At 48.5% G+C, this 21,009-nt stretch overlaps 3 protein-coding genes and 1 long non-coding RNA gene across 4 annotated transcripts; all 4 read left to right on the forward strand.

Moving 5' to 3' along the window:
- Window positions 1–1,456: 1,456 nt before the first annotated feature.
- LOC119713896 (uncharacterized) lies at window positions 1,457–3,404 on the forward strand. The gene is made up of 2 exons (XM_038168146.2): window positions 1,457–1,577; window positions 2,046–3,404. Exon 2 carries the CDS (start codon window positions 2,085–2,087, stop codon window positions 3,045–3,047), a length of 963 nt encoding a protein of 320 aa, XP_038024074.1. The 5' UTR covers window positions 1,457–1,577; window positions 2,046–2,084; the 3' UTR covers window positions 3,048–3,404.
- A 2,386-nt stretch (window positions 3,405–5,790) lies between these two features.
- LOC139999547 (uncharacterized) lies at window positions 5,791–7,859 on the forward strand. The gene is made up of 2 exons (XR_011805007.1): window positions 5,791–6,921; window positions 7,284–7,859. It is a non-coding gene; the product is annotated as an uncharacterized lncRNA (long non-coding RNA).
- A 6,324-nt stretch (window positions 7,860–14,183) lies between these two features.
- Window positions 14,184–16,060, forward strand: LOC119713870 (uncharacterized). Its single transcript, XM_038168077.2, has 2 exons — window positions 14,184–14,585; window positions 14,718–16,060. Exons 1-2 carry the CDS (start codon window positions 14,476–14,478, stop codon window positions 15,373–15,375), a joined length of 768 nt encoding a protein of 255 aa, XP_038024005.2. The 5' UTR covers window positions 14,184–14,475; the 3' UTR covers window positions 15,376–16,060.
- Window positions 16,061–17,467: 1,407 nt separating this feature from the next.
- On the forward strand, window positions 17,468–18,984 carry LOC139999546 (uncharacterized). Its single transcript, XM_072028074.1, has 2 exons — window positions 17,468–17,617; window positions 18,024–18,984. Exon 2 carries the CDS (start codon window positions 18,045–18,047, stop codon window positions 18,708–18,710), a length of 666 nt encoding a protein of 221 aa, XP_071884175.1. The 5' UTR covers window positions 17,468–17,617; window positions 18,024–18,044; the 3' UTR covers window positions 18,711–18,984.
- The last annotated feature ends 2,025 nt before the right edge of the window (window positions 18,985–21,009 follow it).

Here is a 21,009-nt window from a genome sequence, read left to right on the forward strand (position 1 = left end):
TCATGGTCCTTTGAATTCTTCAAAACAAAACTGGGTAGCTTTCTAAAAGCTGGGATCTAGCCAAACAAAATCAGCAGCTACCTGACACAAATTGAGTGGAAACATGCTTCATGCCACCAGAGGTCAAAATGAAGGTTAATAATGACCTCTTCTGATCTCAGCATCTGTGATTCTGGATTTCACTGTGTTCAGGGAATCATAGAATCATAGAATATCCTGAGTTGGAAGGGACCCTTAAGGATCATCAAGTCCAACTCTTGACACCGCACAGGTCTACCCAAGTTTCAGGAAACACAAAAAGCCTGATTTTTCTCACCTTTGTCTTGGCAGAAATCAGTATATCTCCAGTGGATCTGTAAGGGAGGGTGGTCCAGGGTCCTTCAGATGCACAGACCCATGGTGGCATGAGCAGGCATTTGCCCCAGGGTGATCTCAGAAACAAAGCACTCAACGACGTCAGTCATGGGCCTGGGTCCCGTGAATTCCCTCTGACCGGAGACATTTTTTTCAAAAGATGTAGTTAGATTCGAAATCTTAAAGATGCTCAGTGCATCATGTGATGCCTTCAGGCTTTCAAACAAAATAAATATTAACATCATTAATGAATAATTGCAACATGATCATTAACATCAGCACTAATGACTGCCAATGGGTGACTGAGAACTGAGCATAGAGCTACTCCAAAAATAACATCCGTAGGTGGATATTTCATTACTCGAGGGCATACTAGAACTTGGAGTAGAAACGGAGTAGGAATTTTGCAGATCAAGTCATGCTAAGCATATGCTAAGCATGTAAAACTTCCAAGAAACTTTTGTGTTTTGCTTTTATGTAAAGATGTCCAAAAGGAATTGTAAAACTCTGATTTGATCCAAACTCTATTTCACATTTCCATGATGAATTTGCAGAGTTCTTTCATCTAAAATTTCTGATATTGGTAAGACCAAGGCATGCATTTTCCCGTATCTTGATCAAAAGAGGAGATGTCAAGAGCTTTCTGTTCCGTATTTGCTCTTCTGATGACCAGAGACCCCAAAGAAATGCATGAGGCCTTACCATTTCTGCACTCATAAACAAAGCACGGGGACATGGAATCATACATGCTGGAATTCCATGTAAAAAAGACATACCAAGGAGCGACTGACGTCCAAAAGGCCTTTGCGTACCTCTGGAATCCAATGCTCCTCAATCTGAATTATGATTTGTATGTTAATTTAGCACTTGCTAGCTCTGAACTAGCCTCCTAGCCACTTGGTGTAGCAGCATTACCATATGCAAAATGAGCAGAAACATACGTTTTAAGCAGCTCATAAGCATCACACGAGAATTAATTTGACATTAAAAAATTGTAAAAAATTTACTGAACAAATTGATAATAATACAAAATTGAGGGTTGGTCAAAAATAATGAGGCAAAGACTAAATAGATGAAGGCACATTCAACAAATAAGTATAGGCTTAGTGGGTAAATCACGAATTGCTTTGGGGTATCTCATTTCCGTCAGGGCCATGTCGAGCTAAATAAAAGGTCTCCCCGTCCCTTTGCTCCTCACTCAACTGAACCACTCAGTTAGCAAGGTAAGTGTTACCTAGTGCTGTTTGCTGACAACGGTTCTCATTTGGCTTTGGTCAAGCAATGGATGTAAATGTGCTTTTGTATCTGCTCTACAACTCTGTCTGAAATCCAGACTTTCCAAGTCTGTTGATCTATTGCTTACTGCAAAAGACAGTTGGTGAAGAGAGCTCAGGCCTTGGGAGTGGAAAACAGGCTTCTTGGGATGAGAATTCAGCAGGTGATGTTCATGGATCAGCACAGGGAAGGTAACACCTAGTATTGTTCAAAAAATGTAGAAATATTGCTGGGGTAGTGGCAAGTAGCTCAATTTCTATAAGGGTTTTTTTGGGCAACTCAATACAAATAAATAGGAAGTGAAGTGTGGTATGGCTATCACCCATGGGGCTAGACAGCAGCATTTGTATGCCAAAATAAAACACATCTATGAACTTGTAAAGATGGATTGTATCTGTATGTAAACTGTATTTCAGATCCTCGCTCCCTCCAGCTTGGACTACTCTACAAACAACATGTGCCACAGTGGATGTTGCTCTACTGGATGCTGCTCTGTTGTGAAGAGCAAAACGGTGTGCTGCAGCCCCTGCCAGAAGACCGTTTGCTGTGACCCATGCCAGAAGACCATCTGCTGTGACCCATGCCAGAAGACTGTCTGCTGCAGCCCATGCCAGCAGTCTTGCTGTGACCCATGCCAGCAGTCCTGCTGTGACCCATGCCAGCAGTCTTGCTGTGACCCATGCCAGAAGCCCTGCTGTGACCCATGCCAGCAATCCATCTGCTGTGACCCTTGCCAGAAGCCCTGCTGTGACCCATGCCAGCAGTCCATCTGCTGTGACCCTTGCCAGAAGCCCTGCTGTGACCCATGCCAGCAGTCTATCTGCTGTGACCCATGCCAGAAGCCCTGCTGTGACCCATGCCAGCAGTCTTGCTGTGACCCATGCCAGAAGGCTGTCTGCTGTGACCCATGCCAGCAGTCCTGCTGTGACCCATGCCAGAAGCCCTGCTGTGACCCTTGCCAGCAGTCCTGCTGTGACCCGTGCCAGAAGCCCTGCTGTGACCCATGCCAGCAGTCTTGCTGTGATCCTTGCCAGCAGTCCTGCTGTGACCCATGCCAGAAGCCCTGCTGTGACCCATGCCAGCAGTCTTGCTGCGATCCTTGCCAGCAGTCTTGCTGTGACCCATGCCAGAAGCCCTGCTGTGACCCTTGCCAGAAGCCCTGCTGTGACCCTTGCCAGCAGTCCTGCTGTGACCCTTGCCAGAAGACCTGCTGCTGCTGCTGTGGCCAGCAATGCGTGCGGACTTGCTGCTGTGGCTGCCGCCCCTGCTGCTGCTCTGGATGTCTGTCTTGCTGCTCCTACGTGGTGAAGAAGAAGCCTGTTGTGGTGTGCTGCAGCCCCGTGAACTACTGCTCCCCCATGAGAAAGTATTGCATTCCCATCCAGCAGTGCTGCACCACAATCAAGAAGTGCTGCTGAGCCAACTCCGGGTAGGAAAAGCAGTCTGCTGGCTCCCATCTCTGGCGTGCAACAAGAACAGGCACAAGGGGATGAAAACGTGACCATCATTCACTTGTTTCACATGATGACGGAGTAACTGCCTAGCAATTTTCTTCTGGTTTTCTTCTTTCTTCTTTCCTTTAATTATCGAAGATCTACAATGCACTTGAGTATGTCACCCACGGTGTAAGGCAAAGAGATCTTACATATTATTGTGGCTGTTAGTTCTCTTCTTGGTGTATGGGACATGGGATACTTTTGCTGTTAATGTCATCATTCTTCATTTTCTTTCTTGACTTGTAGACAATAAAACTTGGCATTAAGCAAAACGCAAAATACCTTGTTTGGTTGTTCTTACATCACTTTGCCTAGAATGGGTCCTTGTTCTGGTGCCATTTTCTACATCATCATCAGACTCCCAAGGGTTACAAATGTGCTCCCATAGAAGGGAAGAACATTTAAAAAACAAAGAACCACTCAGCTTTGCTTCCTGTTGGCATGAATTGTGCCATGTCTAAAGAGAGCAGAGCAGTGTGATACCTTCTTGCACTTACTGCAGCTCTGCCTCAGATACTCAGCTCAATTTTGACTGTAAAACTAAGTGGTTAAGGTAAATAAAACTCCGAGGACTGAATAAAGTATGCATAATTCCAACACTGAAAACACACCACCCCAGCTATGTATAGCAACCCATTCCTGATATTTTAATGGACATTTTAATAGGTACTGAGAGGAATTCATTACTCACTGAACAGAAGACAGCATCTTCTTCCACTAACACCTTTGAAAACAAAATTTAGAGAGCACCTTTAATTGGTGGAATATTTTATATCAGCAAAGATTTACCTATGTGGCATTCCTGGATTACAAGCACTGGAATGAAACCCAAATGCTAGCACAGAACTTAAAAGCTCCATTCCTCAAATAGCACACACATGAGTCAACAATACCTTCTCTACCTGGCTGGGACTTCCTTTACTATTAAAATTCAGGACACAGCTCTGAATTGCATGTCTCAGAAAAATGCCTTGAGCACTGTCTTGATTGCTTCTCTCAACCAAACCTTCATAGTATACACTATGAAGATATACACAAGTTTGCATTAGAATAATCTCTACCACCTTAGACTCTCCTGAAAAGATTATTCAAGTCTTCAGGAGTTTTTGATTAATAGATAAAACATTTCCAATACACTGGCAGAAGGATATCCTATACCATATTATAGAATACTATATCAGAAGTGCATATTGTGAATATTAATTTTAGCACATGCTGGAAAAGCTGCCATCACAGATTCCTCCCAGTTCACAAAGGTGCTGCCACTCCCAAACTCACGTAACCACTGTGGAAGTTTACAAAGCCATAGCATGGCATGTAACAGGGATTTAGTGTGGAAGATATTTCTGACCAAATAAGCATTAAATCCCATTATCTTCTCAATACTTTATAAAACCCTGTTTAGCAACAGTCCTGCAGGGTTCACATCCATTTCTATACAGGGATCGTCTTGGCCAACATGACAGCAATAATGGATGATAAAAAGGGCAATGACTGATTTATTCAGCGGGTGGCATGTTTGAGGGTTTCCACAATGGGGTATTACCTCCTGCAGGCAGGTATCTGCCTGTTATTGTGTGACCAATGGTCCCCTGGGGACAATTCCAGCAGGGACACCCAACGTCATAGAAAATCATGTTCGCAGCTTGGGAAGAAACTACGTGTCCCAACCAGCATGGATCTCCTGCTGTCACTCCAGCCACACATTCAGAGTCTGCTGAACATGACGGCAGCCTTTAATTGAGGTGCTGTCTCAGCATCTTGGGACTCCAATCTTACATTTTTATTCCCTCTTCTCATATGAAAACTATCTGCAGCTTCTTCTCAAATGGAGATGTCCTGACTCTGCACATGACCACAGCTCTTTTCCTCATCCTCAAGCCTGTTTCATAACATCTTCATTGATTCCAACACAATCACAAAATCAGGGAATTTTCTATGTGAGAAGAGACCTCTGGGTCCATCCGGTCCAACCCCTGCTCAAGAGCAGGCTGCTCAGGACTATGTGCAGAAGTTTTTGAAGATCTCCAAGGAGAAGACTCCACAACCTCTCTGGGCAACCCATGTTCAGTCCCCAGTCAGTACAGAATTGTTTCTTGGTGCCCAAACAAAACCTGTGCTCCAGGTTGTGCCCAGAGCCTTTTGTCTGGGCCTTGGGCAGCACTGGCAGGATCCTGGCCCTTGCATGGACATGGATGGGATCCCCCTGAGTGTCCTCTCCTCCAGGCTGATCAGCCCCAGCTCTCAGCCTCTCCTCCCAGCAGAGGGGCTCCAGGCCCTCCAACAGCATGGTGGCCTTCATGGTACTCTCCCCAGTAGGCCCAGGCCTTTCCATGGGACTCTCCCCAGGCCTCTCCTGGACTGGGATCCCAGCACTCCTGATGCAGCCTTGCCAGTGCTGAGCAGAGGGGCAGGATCCCCTCCCTCGACCTGCTGCAATGCAGGGCCTAACACAGCCCAGGACACCATCAGCATTCTTTGCCCAAGGGCACACTGCTGGCTTGCATTCACTCCAGGGCCTTTCTGCCAGGCCGCTTCCCAGCTAGGCGCCCCCAGCATGTCCTGGTGCTGGAGCTGATCCTCCGCAGGGCCAGGACTTTACACGTCTCCTTATTGAACTTCATGAGGTTTCTGCCAGCCCATTTCTTAAGACTTTCCAAGTCCCTCTGGATGGCAGCACGATGCTCTGGTGTATCCACCAATTCTCCCAATTTTGTTGTCTGCAAACTTGCTGTGGCCGCATTCTGCCCATCTTATCTGTCCCCTCCTATTTGGCAGAACTCTGCATGCACAGCAGCCTTGACCTTAGGTCATTGCATCCATAACAGCTAGAGGCAATCGCTGAAAAAGAGCTGAGAGGTGCCTGAACCCAGAGCACCTGTGTGATACCAGGTGAGCATCAGCGGTACAGGAGAGTTGAATATCCTATTTGCAAACAAGGGTGTAGAATCAAATTCTTTGTATGACACCCTCAAATTTAATCAGCATGAATATCATGAAAGACAAGTTATCTCAGTCTCACAGACCTTAAAAATAATCTCAGAAAATGAAGCATACAGAAACAACACAGAGGAAAGCTAAAATGTGTGCACTGTGGCTTTGAAAGCTGCTTAATATAGACTTAAAAGAGCCCTTTATGAGTGAAAATTAAAAAAAAAAAATCTTTAATACTACGCAAGAAATAAAAAGTGGAGGTGTGAGGACAAAGCACCATGGTGAGAGACCTAAGCACAAGTCTGAAAAAAAGATAAATTTTTCAGTCAACTTTGGATGCACAGCCACATCTCAGGGGCAGGAAAGAATGATTCACATTTGCCAATATTTTCCACTGGTCCCCCAGAATCACAGCCAAGCTCAGAGGGGACATGTGACTGATGACATTTCCTAGTTCCAGACACAGTTCTCCCACTGCTTCAGCACCCGCCCCCCCTGGGCAAATTGTTAGGTGCTTCTGTGTCTCAAGGTCACTCACTCCTTAGGAAGTGGATGGGAATACCTTATAGCTACCTCCGATTCCCATTAATGTAAATTCATTAGAAAATTTGCACCTGTTGTTCATATGTACAACTAATTATGGTGCGGAATTGAGGTGGTGAGCAAACAGAAAGAGGTAAAGATTAAGTACCGGAAGACACGTGAGAGGCATATACTGGGTGGTAAACAGTGAAGTCAGAATTGCTGAAAAATGCCTCATTTCCAGGGGGGTGGTGGTTTTGAACCATATAAAAGGCTGCCCATCACAGAGCTCTTCATTCACTCCTTGTGTTCCTCTCACTTGTCCTCACTGGTCAACAGGGTAAGTTGGAGTTTACTGCTTGCCTTCTCTTTTGCACTCTACTGTATTTCTGTGTACTTTGTAGGAAGTCATCCATGATTTCCTACACTGTCTTGTTTGGGGCCAATTTGGAGGGATTGGTTTGGAGATCTATCTGGGTGGCTTCTTTCTGATGGAACCAGTGCTGGCCACTATGCCAATTACACTGCTGGCTAATGCCAGAATATGGATAACTCAGAGACAGGCTACCTTGGGATTCTGGACAGAAGGGACTATACCATCCATCCAGTATGGGATAAACCTGGGGATAAGCAAGGTTTAATATGCATAGACAGTGGTCAAATTCAGGCAGAGAAAAATAAACTCTTTCTGTTGCTTTCCAGCTTTGCCTACACTACCAACAACATGCCCTACGGAGGTTGTGGATGCTGCGGTGGAAATAACTACTCTGTCTGCTGCTACAGCAGTCGGAAGTGCTGCAAGACACCCTGCTGCTACCCCTCGCAGTGCTGCTGCCCCATGACCTGCTGCATGCCCATGCAGACCTGCTGCTACACCATGAACAACGGAGGCTGCTGCGGTGGCAGCGGTGGTGGCTGCTGTGGCAACTAAATCCCTGGGCATGAGACAGGCAGGGCTGTGCTCACCTCCTCTGCTGCAGCACTGCCTGCTGCTTCCCACCTGGCTCACTCTGCCTTCGATATGGATATGACCCTAAATGTTCTTCATCCTCTATTTGGAAACTACAGATCTCTCCTTTTCTTTACTTGCCTTTAATCACCAAATGCCTGTAATGTGCTTTGAAGTTTCTACACGCTGATCAGTGTGATTTTTCTTTGTAAGCATTAGTTCTACTGTTAGTTTTTCCTCTTGGTGTGTGGGATGTTATTTTCATCACTGTTTTGCTTCAATCTGCCTGAAAAAATGAAATAAAACCTGTAGTTCTTGAGACTGCAAAACTTCTGGTGGTTATCTGATTTCTAGCTGGTGCACCTGGAGTGTATCACCATATCTATCACATCCTTTTTGCATTTTCTTCTGGCAATGGGATACTACTCTCTAGAAGGTGTTGACTAAGGGGGCTTTGACCACATAAAGAGAATCATTGCATCCCTGATGCAGCTCTGAGCTTATGCATGCGTCTATTCTAATATAAGCTGGGTGTCTGGCACCTGTGCAATCAGCATTTCTACTCTCACTGTAAAACTACAAAGAAATGGGATGAAAATCATACATAAACTTACAAGGATGTGAATTTCTTCTGGAACACTGGCACAGGCACATCACAACTTGGAAAGCTCCATGTATTTAAACCACCTATAGGTCTACTTAAGTACCTCTAGTGAGTTCCTATAAGCAGTTTAACATTTATGAGAAGGAGGCCTTGCTTTTGCTAAATTGTGTGGGTTGTCAGATTTGGAGCTGAATGGTCAGAAGAGATGGTGAGAAGCCTCTACCATCTTCAACAAGTGGCTGGATCAGTAAGAATTTTATTAAAAAACAGCATGCAAGACATGTGCTACAGTCCTCAGTCTTTGTCTAATGCCCTTTACCAGTTCTGTTTCCACCCCATGTCAGTCCCTTCTCTGCATTAGTATCTGCAGTCCACTCACCAAGGTCTATGAATATCCAGTTCACCTGCATGGCTGGACATTGCTGACACAGATGGGAAGTGCCCACCTAGATCCTCCCTTCTTGCAGCTGCAGGATTTGCAAATGAGAACTTCCCTGCTGAAGGCACAAGTGAAGTGTCCCCTTTGCTTCTGCCCCACTAGTTCCCTGTAAATTAGTCAGTTCTCATGGGCAGGCAACGTACGCCTCCTCAGAGGGGATCTGCTGGAGAGGAAATGCCATGCATGTTCTTCTACCCTGGCTGCAGGACTTGCAATTACAAGTTACTTCTCCAGTGTTTTGCTCAAGGAATTATTCTCATTCAGGAAAGTATGGAAAGGAGCTGGCTGGATTTATTGCAGGGGTGAAGCAGCACTAAAACCACAGCCTGTTCCTTTGCACTGTGCAGAAAGCAAACCAGGGTCCCTGCTAGCATCCTTGGGGCTGACAGCAGCTCATCCAGGAGCAGCTGGCTCCAGAATGCCCTGGGGATGCTGGAGGATGCCGGGCAGCAGCAGGGAACTCACCAGGCAGGCTCCACCATCCTCTCATTAGGCAGCACTCCTCTCAGAGTAATGTTCCCAAGCCATCAGATGAGAGGTGCAATTTTCATCTGTGCAAAAGCTTCCTCTCAAATACCCTGTGTTCCTGCCAGCATTCAGCCCCACAGCAAAGTGCATGGGAGGCCGTGGCCGGTGTTAAATAAGCATTCGTTCACCCTGGCTGAGTGTCCCATGGTTCTGCCTTACCTTGACCTTCCTGCCTCCCTCTCTCCCTTCCAGAAAATGGTTCCACCTGAGCAACGTCCCTTCCTGCATCGCTTCTGAGTCTCTGCCTTCCACTTAACTCCATGACCCCTGTGAGGACCAAGGAGTTCATGCAGAGCTAGGTCAGATCAGTGCCAGGGCTCCAGCACACAAGGGCATTTTAGCCAGATGCAAGGGGAGGAGGGAGGAGGGACATTTTGTCTTGAAATGACAGAATCATGAAAGGTTTGAGTTGGAAGGGACCAACCCAGTCCAACCACACTGCCACTGGCAGAGAAACCTTCCTGTAGATCGGGCTGTGGAAGCCCCATCCAGCCCAGATTTGAACATTCCCATTGCCAGGGCATCTGCAACCTGTATGGGCAGCCTGGGCAAGGGGATCTCACCACCTTCATCGTGAAGGATTTCCTGCTAATACCTAAGCCAAACCTATTCTCTTTCACTTAAAAACCACCGCCCCTTGTCCCATCACTCCAGGCCCTGTTAGAAAGTGCATCCCCCTTGTCATAACCCTCTTTATGTATCAAAAGCTGCAGTGGGGTCTCCCTGGAGCCTTCTCCAGGCCTAACCCCCCCAGCTCCCAACCTGGCCCCACACCAGAGATGCTGCAGCCCCCGAGCAGCCTCACGGCCTCCTCTGGCCCCACTCCAACAGCCCCACATCTGCCTCATGCTGGGGACCCAGAGCTGGATGTGGTGCTGCAGGGGGGGTTCATGAGAGTGGGGCAAAAGGGGACAATCCCCTCCCTCGCCCTGCTGTTCCAATCTGCTGTTCCAATGGGGTTGCTCTCAATCCACCCGTACCCAGTTAGATTACTCCCACTAGGTGCAGGAGCATGCACTTGGCCTTGCTGGACTTCCTGAGGCTATTTTGCATTACACCTGGCCCCAGAGCCATGCCTCCCCGCGTTACCATTTGCACAGGCAGTCCCTTGACTTTTTAATTAAAATGCAAAATATTCTGAAGTGAGGCCAATTCACTTCAGAGTCTTAGAAAATGTTCCCAGGGAAGCAAAGTGGAAAGCAAAGCACAGCAGGAACTGAAGGACTCTTGTCCAGCCTGTGTTGGTAATGCCCACATGCAAACCTGAACCCACAGGCTGGAGGATTTGCAGAAGTTTAGGCAAACCAAAGGCCAACACCAAGATGCTCTCGGCATGCAGGAGGGGACGATGATCTTGTGCGGAGTCATGTGCGGGTGACAGACCCAGGAACTGGCGTGACTCCTGACATGTCCCGAGCACGTGGTCTTCTCACTCCCTCCTCAAATGCACATCCTGTGACCAGTAACAAGCATACCTATTTTCATGACATCTGCCAAATATTTCTCTCAAACACCAGCCCGGTGAAGCAACCCATCATGTGTCCAAAAGACATGACCTGGGGGCTTCTGTTGGGCTCTTACACTGATTCAGCACCAGCCACTTCTGAGTAAGTCCCTTAGCATCTCTGGCCGTCACCATCTGCATTCGTCAAACGGATGCAAGGATGCATTCTTTAGCTCCCATGCAAGGCTGCAGAGAGAACAAATTCATTAGTATTCATAGGAGCCCTCTGATTATCTGCAGGCTAAATAGTTATGAGACAAAACAAAGGTAGTGATCACAAATAATAAGGCAAAGAGTAAATAGCTGAAGACACGTATAGCTAAAAAGTATGGGTTTGTGTTAGTAAACAGGGAAGTCTGAATGGTCAATGGCTGTCTCATTTCCACATAGGATGGTGCCCAGGACTATAAAAGGTCTCCGGGCCCAGCTCACTTCATTCGTTCATCTTCTCCTCTCTTCACTTCTCCTCACCGTTCAACAGGGTAAGTGAGAACATCTTGATCTTCCTTCCTCTTCACTAAAGGAAAATGCTATGGATATCTTATAACAATAGCAAATACAGATGGGTCTCTAGACTGGACCTTTGGCTAAAGTTGGTCTTTATGAAGAGTGTACTGGGAATTATGGGGACAAATTCGAAGCCTTAAGATGGAGAGGCTGCAGGGGTACCAGCAGGGCCATGCAGAGCAAAAGGTCTGAGAATGTTTCTGGCCCAGGACTGTCTGCACCGTGTTGGTAGCACTGCTACCCAGAGGGATGCACTGGTGCAAGTAGGTGAGCATCTCCATGGCAGCAAAAAGACAGAGGCAGGAGTTATAAGTAATATTTATTAGAAAAAAAATAAAGACAACAGTGGGTTTCAGTTCCTAGAGTCTCTGAGTTTAGCACAAGCAGCGCAATGAATGATTTCTGCATTTCCAAATATGCTGCTCCTGATCACAGCCTGACTCTTTCTGTTGCTTTCCAGCTTTGCCTACACTACCAACAACATGGCCAACGGAGGTTGCGGTGGATGCTGCGGTGGAAATAACTACACCGTCTGCTGCTACAGCAGTCCGAAGTGCTGCAAGACACCCTGCTGCTACCCCTCGCAGTGCTGCTGCCCCATGACCTGCTGCATGCCCATGCAGACCTGCTGCTACACCATGAACAACGGAGGCTGCTGCGGTGGCAGCGGTGGTGGCTGCTGTGGCAACTAAATCGCTGGGCATGAGGCAGGCAGGGCTGTGCTCACCTCCTCTGCTGCGGCACTGCCTGCTGCTTCCCACCTGGCTCACTCCCACCTTGGATATGGATATGGATACGACCCTAAGTGCCCTTCCTCCTCTGCTAGACTGCAGATCTCTCCTTTTCTTTACTTGCCTTTAATCACCAAATGCCTGTAATGTGCTTTGAAGTTTCTACAGTGTGATTTTCCTTTGTAAGCATTAGTTCTGCTGTTAGTTTTTCCTCTCGGTGTGTAGTATGCTTAATGCTGTTGATATATCATGCTCTTCTTTCCTGCTTTAATCTCCAATTACTCATGAAAGACAATAAAAGCTGTGGCTTATGACACTGCAAACTTCTGGTCTCTGTTCATTCATTTATCTTTTCCTTTTAAGCTGTATCTCTGATCCAGGACTTCTTTAGCATCTGCTTAGTTTCTGATTACGTGGAATTTTTTAACTATTCAGCCTGCTGCTGATGGCAGCACCCCAGGATATGCAGTGAACTTGGGTCAGCCTCTCACCTGAGGAAAAGCAGCACTTGCTGGTGTCAGTGCATTAAGTGACAGGCTATGCAGTGTTGTCTTATCTTCTCCCTGCTTATAAGATGTGCAGTCTGCAATAGAAGCATCTGTATCATCCTAAGGCTAGAGCTGAGGGTCTTTTTTGTTAATGGAATCCTTCCCAGTAAATTTGCTGAGCTTTAAAGCAAGCTTCTTAAAGACCCAATGTCTTATCAATGAGGTTAAATAGACCAGCAAGTGTCTCATCTGAAAACAGATGGTGCAAGGAGAGAGCCATTGAAAGTCTGGCCTGAAGGATTCAGAAATGTTATCTAATTCCATTTGGGGTTCTATTAAAATATGGCACATTTTAAGAGGTGATATTCAGAAGTGAAATATTTGCACTTCATGATTTGCAAAGCCCTTGGGAACAGAAGTGACTCCAAAACATCTTTGTTAATGTAAAAAAATCCAAGTTCTGTAGAAACACCGTAATCGCAAGAAAGCAGTAATGAGCTATAAATCAAAAGTCCTAGTTGGCCCCTAACCAAGGGTTTTTCCACCTCTACATGCAAGTCCTGTGCCTTCCTGCAAGGCAATTACATTTTTCCAGTAGTTGAAGAATAAATTATCTCAGCAGCAGCGGAGCACGTGCCCTACAGTCACACCCCTGAATTCTGCACATGCTTTTCCCCGTGATTCAAACCCAACCGCCACTTGGACAGACCTCTGAGCATCTCTTCCACAGCTCTGCTGCGGAGTGAGTGGATGGAAATTCCTTTTGCACTGACAGCCCGGGGCTGCTGTGCGAGATATATTGCTGGCATTTAAAAAATGCCTTGACCATCCACAGAAATGCACAGAGGAGGAGCTCCACGGACAGTGAGTCAAAGCAGAACTGTCAGAAGGCGGATGTGGCACTTGACAAAGCCTGGCGTTGTTAGTTCGTGAGGTCAGCAGTGCCCTGGGTTGTCCTCATTCCAGATTTGCAGAGCATAAAAGGGCTTTTGGTGTTGTACCCACTCACTTGGCTGAGAAACTTCTCACTTGGAAGGGAATTAACTCCTTAAAATGGGGGAAAGGACATCCCCACCACAGCCTGACCCTGTGCCCAGGTGCCTGCCAAAGGCGCTCTGGGCATAAACAATTAGGTGATGGTACTCCAGGACCATGCACATGGGAGAGGTCCAAAGTCACCCAGCAAACAGGAAGGAGATCAGGGGTGAGAGAGGGGAGAGCTGTGGGAATCCCCCAGGAAATTTCCTATTATTTCTGCAGGCCAGTGGGTTTGACACAGCAGTGACATGGCAGTTTCACAAAGTTAGCATTATTAAAAAATAATAATAATAATAATAAAAAAATAAATAAAAAAAAAAAGGTTTTCCCTCTACTAGTTTTATTCAAGCAGGAATGATAGGTGAGTGTAGCCCCTGTGCCAGCAGCAGACAACAGTGCCATGGCACAAAGCATGGAGAGGCAGGAAATTCCTCTTGTCTACATCGAGCATGGTATTGCAGCACCAAGCTGGACTTCCACCTGTGGGTGAAAAGGCCAAAGAGTGGCTTGGGGTTAAACCCCAGCTCCATGAACACAAAGACTCCTGGTTTAGAGTTGACCAGGGTGGTTTTTAGGCTGAAATAGAGTTGAAAAATCAATCACTTATTAATGAAAAAATAATTTATTTCTTATTCCAATTTTTCCTTTAAAAAAAATACTTTGCAGGAAGCTTTTTTTTTTTATGCTAGATTTCTCTCTACTTTCTTTTAATCTCATGAAAATCTGTCTCTATTTACCCACCTCTGCTCTGACACCCCATTTTATGGCCTGAGCACTAGTGTGCTGGGACATGGGACTGGACACCAGGAACCCTGGACCTGTAGGTGACTTTCCCACTGCCACGAGAGGCTCTTTTTGCACACACCAGTCAGCATCACGGCATTCCAGGTATCCTTATCCCAGGATCCCATCTGACTGACGTTGGGTAACAGCCTATTTGAACATGACCGATGGGAGAACAAATTAGTTAATGGCCAATGCATATGCAAAGAGCTAAGCTGACGTTACAGCGAGGGAGATGCTAATTGCAGCTGATTAATCCAATAGCAAGTGCCAGAAAAAATATACATGCAGAAGTGGCACTCACTGCTTAGCTATTAATTCCCATGGCATGCCTCATTGCCAAGAGAGCACGGCTGCATATAAAAGCTTTTGGCTCCAGCGCGGTCCTCAGGACTCAGACACCCTGCTCAGCCCGTCTGTCACCAGTCGCAGGGTGAGTTGGATTTCCTCTGCTGTCTCAGATTACTAGCATTTTTTCATAGAAAGAGCCAATTAAAAAAAAATAAATAAATACTAATATTAATAATAACAATTAAAAAAAACTCCATTGTTTTCTTTTTCTCAGACTTTATCCCCGAGGGCTTGGACATCTCTGCCACAAGATGCAGTACCGTAAAGGCGAGGATGACCAGGATTTGTGCCACGACGACTCCATCTGCGGCTGCCACGAAAGCCCCATGGGCGTCACGGACCTGTCCCCCTGCCATGACCCCGGCAGCCTCAGCCGCGACGTTGAGGGGTCCTGCCAGAGCGTGCCACAAGCCTGCCAGCTGCCGGAGCCCTGCCCGCCCCAGAATTGCTGCCCGCCACAGCAACGCTGCACTTTTGGCAAACCCTGTCGGCGGGTGGAGCTGAGCCCCGTGCAGCCCTCTTGCCCCCCCACTAAAATCCACCGCCGGCCTCTGCAGCAGTATCGGCCGCCACTGCAAAGCGAGGATCCAGGGAGCTGCGGCAAGCCTCGCAGGAGAGTGGAGCAGTGTCCCGTGCAAGAGCCCTGCTCGCCCATCCCGCTGCATCCCCGGCCACTGCAGCGCCGCTGCCCCTGCGTCCCGTGCTGCTGCCCACCCGTCCAGCACTGCCGCCCACCCGTCAAGCTCTGCCGCCCACCCGTCAAGCTCTGCCGCCCACCCGTCAAGCTCTGCTGCCCCCCTGCCGTGCAACATCCCAGCCAGCACCAGCACAAACAGGTCCCTCTCTTGCCCCCCTGCCTGCAGAAGAAATGAGGAGGGGGCCCTCCCCAGCGTGTTCCCCCTATGCCGCTGCTCGGCGCGGAGATGCCCCGCTTTTTGCTCAAACTGCTGGTGCTCTCAGCTCTGCTTTCTGGCTGCTGCTCTGCACGCCCTGGATTCAGGGACTGTGGTCCCCTGCTTGACCCAGCACTGACACTTTAAATCAAGGCCCTGGCGCAGGCTGCCCGTGGGTGCACCATCCCTGGCAGTGCCCAAGGCCAGGCTGGATGGAGCTGGGGGCTGTCTGGGCTGGGGGCAGGGGTCCCTGTCCACTGCAGGGGGGTTGGAACAAGGTGAGCTTTAAGATGCCTTCCAACCCCAACCACTCGGTGATTCTGTGAAATTCCCAGGATCTTCCCCCCACCAGGGAATAGGCTTTAATCACCCAAACCCCATTTTGCTCCTCCTTTGCTGGGAGTTGCTGGTTCTTCCCTCTGGTGAGAAGGCAAGCAGAGGGGATGGATGAGCTGAGCAAGAAAAGCCAGAACAAGGAGGTGCAAGCAGCCTGCGATGGATGCCCCTTCTCTCGCAGCTTCAGAGGACTGTGATTTCAAGGCTGTTCCTAAACAGGGACAGGACTGTACTGGGAAAAGGCACACACTGTGATGGCAGGAGCACCAGGGACTCCTGCAATTTTACTTTCTCCCTGTGTATTCAAGAATAAAATTGACAAAAATTAGTTGACACTTTGTTCCTTTTTCTTTTCCACCAATAATGCCACTGATATTACAAGGAGTAGATATTAAAGCTCATTAGAATTCTCACGAGGATATCTTTGAAGTTAAAAACAAAATTTGAGGTCACACATGACGACTGCAGCCCTGGCTATGGGTGTTTCACCAGGCTGACCTCAGCTGTGTGCTGTGAAATTTTCCCCATGGTGGTTACCCATGAGAGGACCGATGGGTGGACTTCACTATTGCCCATCACGCACCCTTCCAGTAAGTGATCTCAGCACAAACTGTTTGCCCCACAATGTGTTCCATTACCTCCATTAGCTAGGCAGTAACACCACACTGGGAGGCTGTCCCTCATATAAGTGCTAATCAGGATAATGAAGCGTGTGCCTCAGCACGTGAGGCGTGTCTGAGCATGCCAGGAATGTTCTCCCTAGGTGCAGGAAGGTGCGGGTCAGGCTCTTCCCCACGGACACGCTGCTAATGTGCTGCTTCTCTCTCACTTTAGCAGAAAAGCCTTTCACTATGCGCATTAAAATACCCAGTGTTTTTTCTTTGTATTGCCTTAGCATAGCCCCAAGGATCTCCACTAGCAATTCCCAAGGGAAATCAGGGGGGAAAAATAATTGTATTTACTTAAGACAGAAAACCTGCCATGGAAAGCCTGCAGGCCAGCTCATCCCTCACATCTCCAACTTGGCTCTGGTCCCTCTTGTCTTCGAAACTTCTTTTCACCCGTCCCAGCCACAGGACTCTTTCTCCAGCCTGCCCAGGTTCTGTCCTCCAGCAGTTTGGGGCACTCACCCTAATTTGGTGCCACCTGTGGACTTGCTGAGTCCACCTCATCATCCAGGGCATTAATGAAGATGTCAGCCAACATCAGCCAATGTTAAACCCACCATATAGTTTACCCGTTCCAGGCCATACTTCCACCAGTTCAACCACAAGGCTGCTGTGGCAGACACTGCCAAAAACCTTGCAAAAGTCAAGGCAGTGCCATCCATTGCACTCCCCATCCACAGAACCGACATCATCATCATCACCGAAACCCATCAGCATGATTTGCCCTCAGTGGCTCTGTGCTGGCTCTTCCCAGGCCCCTGTTTGTGCTTCAGGCACCTGGAAATGCTCCCCGTGGGTAGCAGAGTGGGAACGCCAGGGTGATAACGCTGCGCACATGGAGGCTCCTGACTCATAGGTCACCCATCAGCCTGCACACGGTGTCTCGGTCCTCTGGAGCTGGTGAATAAGTACGATATTACCTGCCTCATATAGACTATGTGTGGCTTAAACTCTGTGAGTCCTTTATGTGCACTACACAGTAACTATGGTATAATTAAAAGATATTTATCAAGAATCATGAGTCAAGCAGAACATGCCAAGTCCTGGGAACAGCATCCAAATGGAGGGGATGTTTAGTCAATAAATAATTTAGTCCTCGTTCCTGCAGTGTGTTTCATTTACAAGGGGAAGACTTGGAACTGTATAAAAGGACTCGGTCCCTTTGCCTCTCACAATCTGCTCCCCCGCTCAGCGTCTGCCTTCTCCTTGTGAATTGGGTAAGACAGCTCAGAGCACCTGGGTTCATTTTTGGATGGGTGTCTGGATTTAGGATGTCACAGACCGGGCATACTACTGCTTTCCTTTAGACTGTGCTCCTCACACAGAGGCTAGATGGTGAGCTAAGACGCAAAAGAAGCCTTTGAGGGACTTGGGTTCAGGATTTTCAGCAATGCCGCTATGTGCTGCAATGCCATATGGCTGCTTCTGTTCTTGGAGACGGGAAAAAAAATAAGGGTAAGGTCAGAGAGAGGGTTTGGATATACAGGGTGACACCAAGGACTTTCTTTAGATCCTGGGTTTCAGGATAAGCAAAGCTGGACTATGCATGGGACACCAAAGCAGCTTATGGGAAGTTAAATGAAAACAGAGATGAAAATGCAAGTTTCTCCATGTGTTTTTCAGATTTTTCCCTACAACTGCACCATGATATACTCCTCTGGAAGGGAATCCTACTTCAACTTGAACTCAACCTGGTACGACCCCTCGGGGTCCTGGCTGGACACACGGCGCACGCCCTTTCGCTACGGCTACGAGACCTGCTCCTCGGGGTGCGATGGCGAAGGCGTGGAAGGAATGAGGGGGCACAACTACCGGCACTACGGCTACCGGCAGCCGGTCTGCTCCGAGCGGTGCCACGGCTACACGGCGGCTGATTCGTGCCACGGAGGCGGGGGCTGTGTCAGGAGACCCACCTACAGCTACGGCTCCACGGGGGGATGCCACGGCTACGGGCAGTCGGTGTGCTCCGAGAGGTGCCACACGTCCTCGGGTTCATGCCATGGAGGTGGTGGTTCCAGCTGCGTCAGGAGACCCACCTACAGCTATGGCTCAACCGGGGGATGCCACAGCTACGGGAGGTCGGTGTGCTCTGAGAGGTGCCACACGTCCTCCGGAGGAGGATGCCATGAGACCCGCCAGAGCTCAGGGTACCAGCCGTGCTGCAGCAAGCCGGTGCAGCGGGTGCCGCAGATCTGCCCACTGCCCACCTACCCCGTCCCAGTGCAGCAAGGCTGTGTGCCCGTGGCAAAGTGCATCCCCAGCCAGCAGAAGCAGCAGGTCTGCAAAGTGCCGGCCCGGAAAATAAAGTAGGGGATGTGAGGAGTGGGGATGAACGGGAAACTTCTCATCCTCGCAACATCGCCCCAGTTTTCGGCATGTCCTGTGTTGCTCAAGGGTTTCCACTCTTCTTGTCATTTTGCTTGTAACGTGCTTTGAAGATGTAACCCACTGTCTCAGTGTGAAATATTAAGTGCTGTTCCTTATCTTGGTGGCTCATGTAATGAAACACCCTGCACTGTGATCAATTCACCTCCCACAGCTCTTTCACAGCAGATGCAGAGCCAATAAAAAGTACAGCTCATGACCCCCTTGTATCAGTGTTTTCTACTTCATCCCTTTGAATTGCTTCTGACCCTTCCTGTGGTGGATGCTGATGTCTGCAGCATCCCTGTTCACCCTGACTTCAAGGCTCCTGGTTGATTCAGACCAGTTTCACATTATTCCTCCTCCAGGCACACCTTCCCTGTTGAGAAAAAGCTAACAGTTTTCATCACATACTCTGTGTGCAACCCAGCAATTAAATATTAATAAACTAATGTGAAAAAAAAGAAAAAAAAAAAAAGGAAAAAAAAAAAAAAACACCACACACACTTCATCAGAGAGGTAAAAAGAAGAGTTCTGCTTGGCACCTCATTTCATTCATTGCCCTCTGTATCCTGGGCAGCCGGAGCTCAGCAACCTTCGGTGCCACTCTGATGGGTGCTGCACGAGGTCAGGGAGGGGTGAGACCTCTCAGGGATGGAGCCTTCGAGCTGGGGGAGGAATGGGGACCGTTTAGCTAGGAATACAAGCCAAATGGGGATCAGAAGCGTGGCAGTAGACAGGGGAGGAGTTGGAGTTGGCTGGACCCACTCCCACTCTCTTTAGCCCCCAGCCCCCTATAGGGCCAGGTCAGGGGGATTAGAGGAGCTCCTCAGGGGGATTGCTGGCAGCAAAGCAGGGACCTGCAACTGGTGACTCACAGCCTCATGTCCCAGGAGGCTCCTCGCACCTCACCCAGCCCAGGCGAGAGCCTCCAATGTCCCCACCGCCCAGCGTCCTGCCCGGCCCAGCCTGCAGGATGTGACACATCGCAGTCAGCTGCTCGGCAGCGTTAGAGGTGGAGATTTCTCCTGCAGCACAACCTGGAGTGGAAAAGGAGGCGATGCAGGTGCAAGGTGCCCCTTACTGGGATGGAGGCTTTGTCAGTGCACACATGGGGCTCTCGACATGCCAGCCTTCCTCACTGGGCTCTTCCTCACCCAGGCACACAGGACGATGCCATGACACATTGAGGATCACACAGCTCCCATCCCAAGCATGGCTCCTTGGGCTGTCCCAGCCCTGTGCAGCCCAACAGCACAGCCCACGGGCCTCGAGCGCTCAGGCTGCAATGGCTTGGCCACCCCATGGCATGCAATGTCACTTGTGAGCACCTTAGGGACCTCTGTGGGAAGGATGGTGCCAGCAAAACCTTCACAGGAAAGGATGGGGCTGGGGCAAAGTGACAAATCCACTTCAGATCCCCTCTGGAGCTTGCTGGGCTGGGGAAAGGAGGGATGGGACAGATGTCAGGAGGGCAGCTCCTGCTTTCCACTCCCCAGGACAGGAATTGCTTTGCCTAAGCCATTTTGACATAGGTTTGTCCAACCTCTAGTGAGGGGGATTCCGCATGAACAAAACGTGCCTGAAAACAAAAAGGGATTTGGAAGTTTGTACTTGTGCCAGACTTGTCCCACAGATCCTTCTAAGGTGTAGTATTTTTTTCTGTGCTTCATTTATCCCCTCTGTAAATAGAAAACCAATAACTGAAATATGGAATAGTCGTGACCAGCTCCTTGTATTAGGACAATTGCAAATGCAATTCTTTCCATAAAACCAACAAATTACACACAGAACAAACCTGCAATCCACTCTACGTAGGACCAAAGGACTCAGGAAAGCATTTCCCAAAGTCTAGGTGCTTTGCAGAAGAACCTTGGGTCTCGGGCAGCAGCTATAGGGTCAGACACAGGTCTGGGTCTCTAACATGCGTGAGCATCCTCCCTGCCAGACCATGTTCAGGTGGATGTCTCTATCGCTGAGAGAAGTGATAAACATGTTTGTCACCATCCGGGTGATCCAGGGTGCAATTAGTGCTTCATCGTGAATAATAGTTTCACAAGAATCTTCATTCTTCTGTCATTTGTGAAATATCCCCAGACACGTTCCGGTTTCCTCTCGGACCTCTTCAATCAAGTGATTCAGCTCCACTGCCGAACAGTGAATTTCCTGGACACTATTTTATTTCAGTCTGTCCGTGCTATTATTAATATTACAGTGGCCTCTAGAGTCCTGGCTGGGATCAGGC

Source organism: Anas platyrhynchos, chromosome 26, assembly GCF_047663525.1.
Source record: "Anas platyrhynchos isolate ZD024472 breed Pekin duck chromosome 26, IASCAAS_PekinDuck_T2T, whole genome shotgun sequence".
Taxonomy (NCBI): domain Eukaryota; kingdom Metazoa; phylum Chordata; class Aves; order Anseriformes; family Anatidae; genus Anas; species Anas platyrhynchos.

Excerpts from the sequence above, each read along its gene's own strand:
- LOC119713896 (XM_038168146.2), top strand. The coding sequence starts at position 2,085 with ATGTGCCACAGTGGATGTTGCTCTACTGGATGCTGCTCTGTTGTGAAG.
- LOC119713870 (XM_038168077.2), top strand. The coding sequence starts at position 14,476 with ATGGCATGCCTCATTGCCAAGAGAGCACGGCTGCATATAAAAGCTTTT. Across the intron at positions 14,586-14,717 it reads CGTCTGTCACCAGTCGCAGG|ACTTTATCCCCGAGGGCTTG; the intron begins GTGAGTTGGATT and ends TCTTTTTCTCAG.
- LOC139999546 (XM_072028074.1), top strand. The coding sequence starts at position 18,045 with ATGATATACTCCTCTGGAAGGGAATCCTACTTCAACTTGAACTCAACC.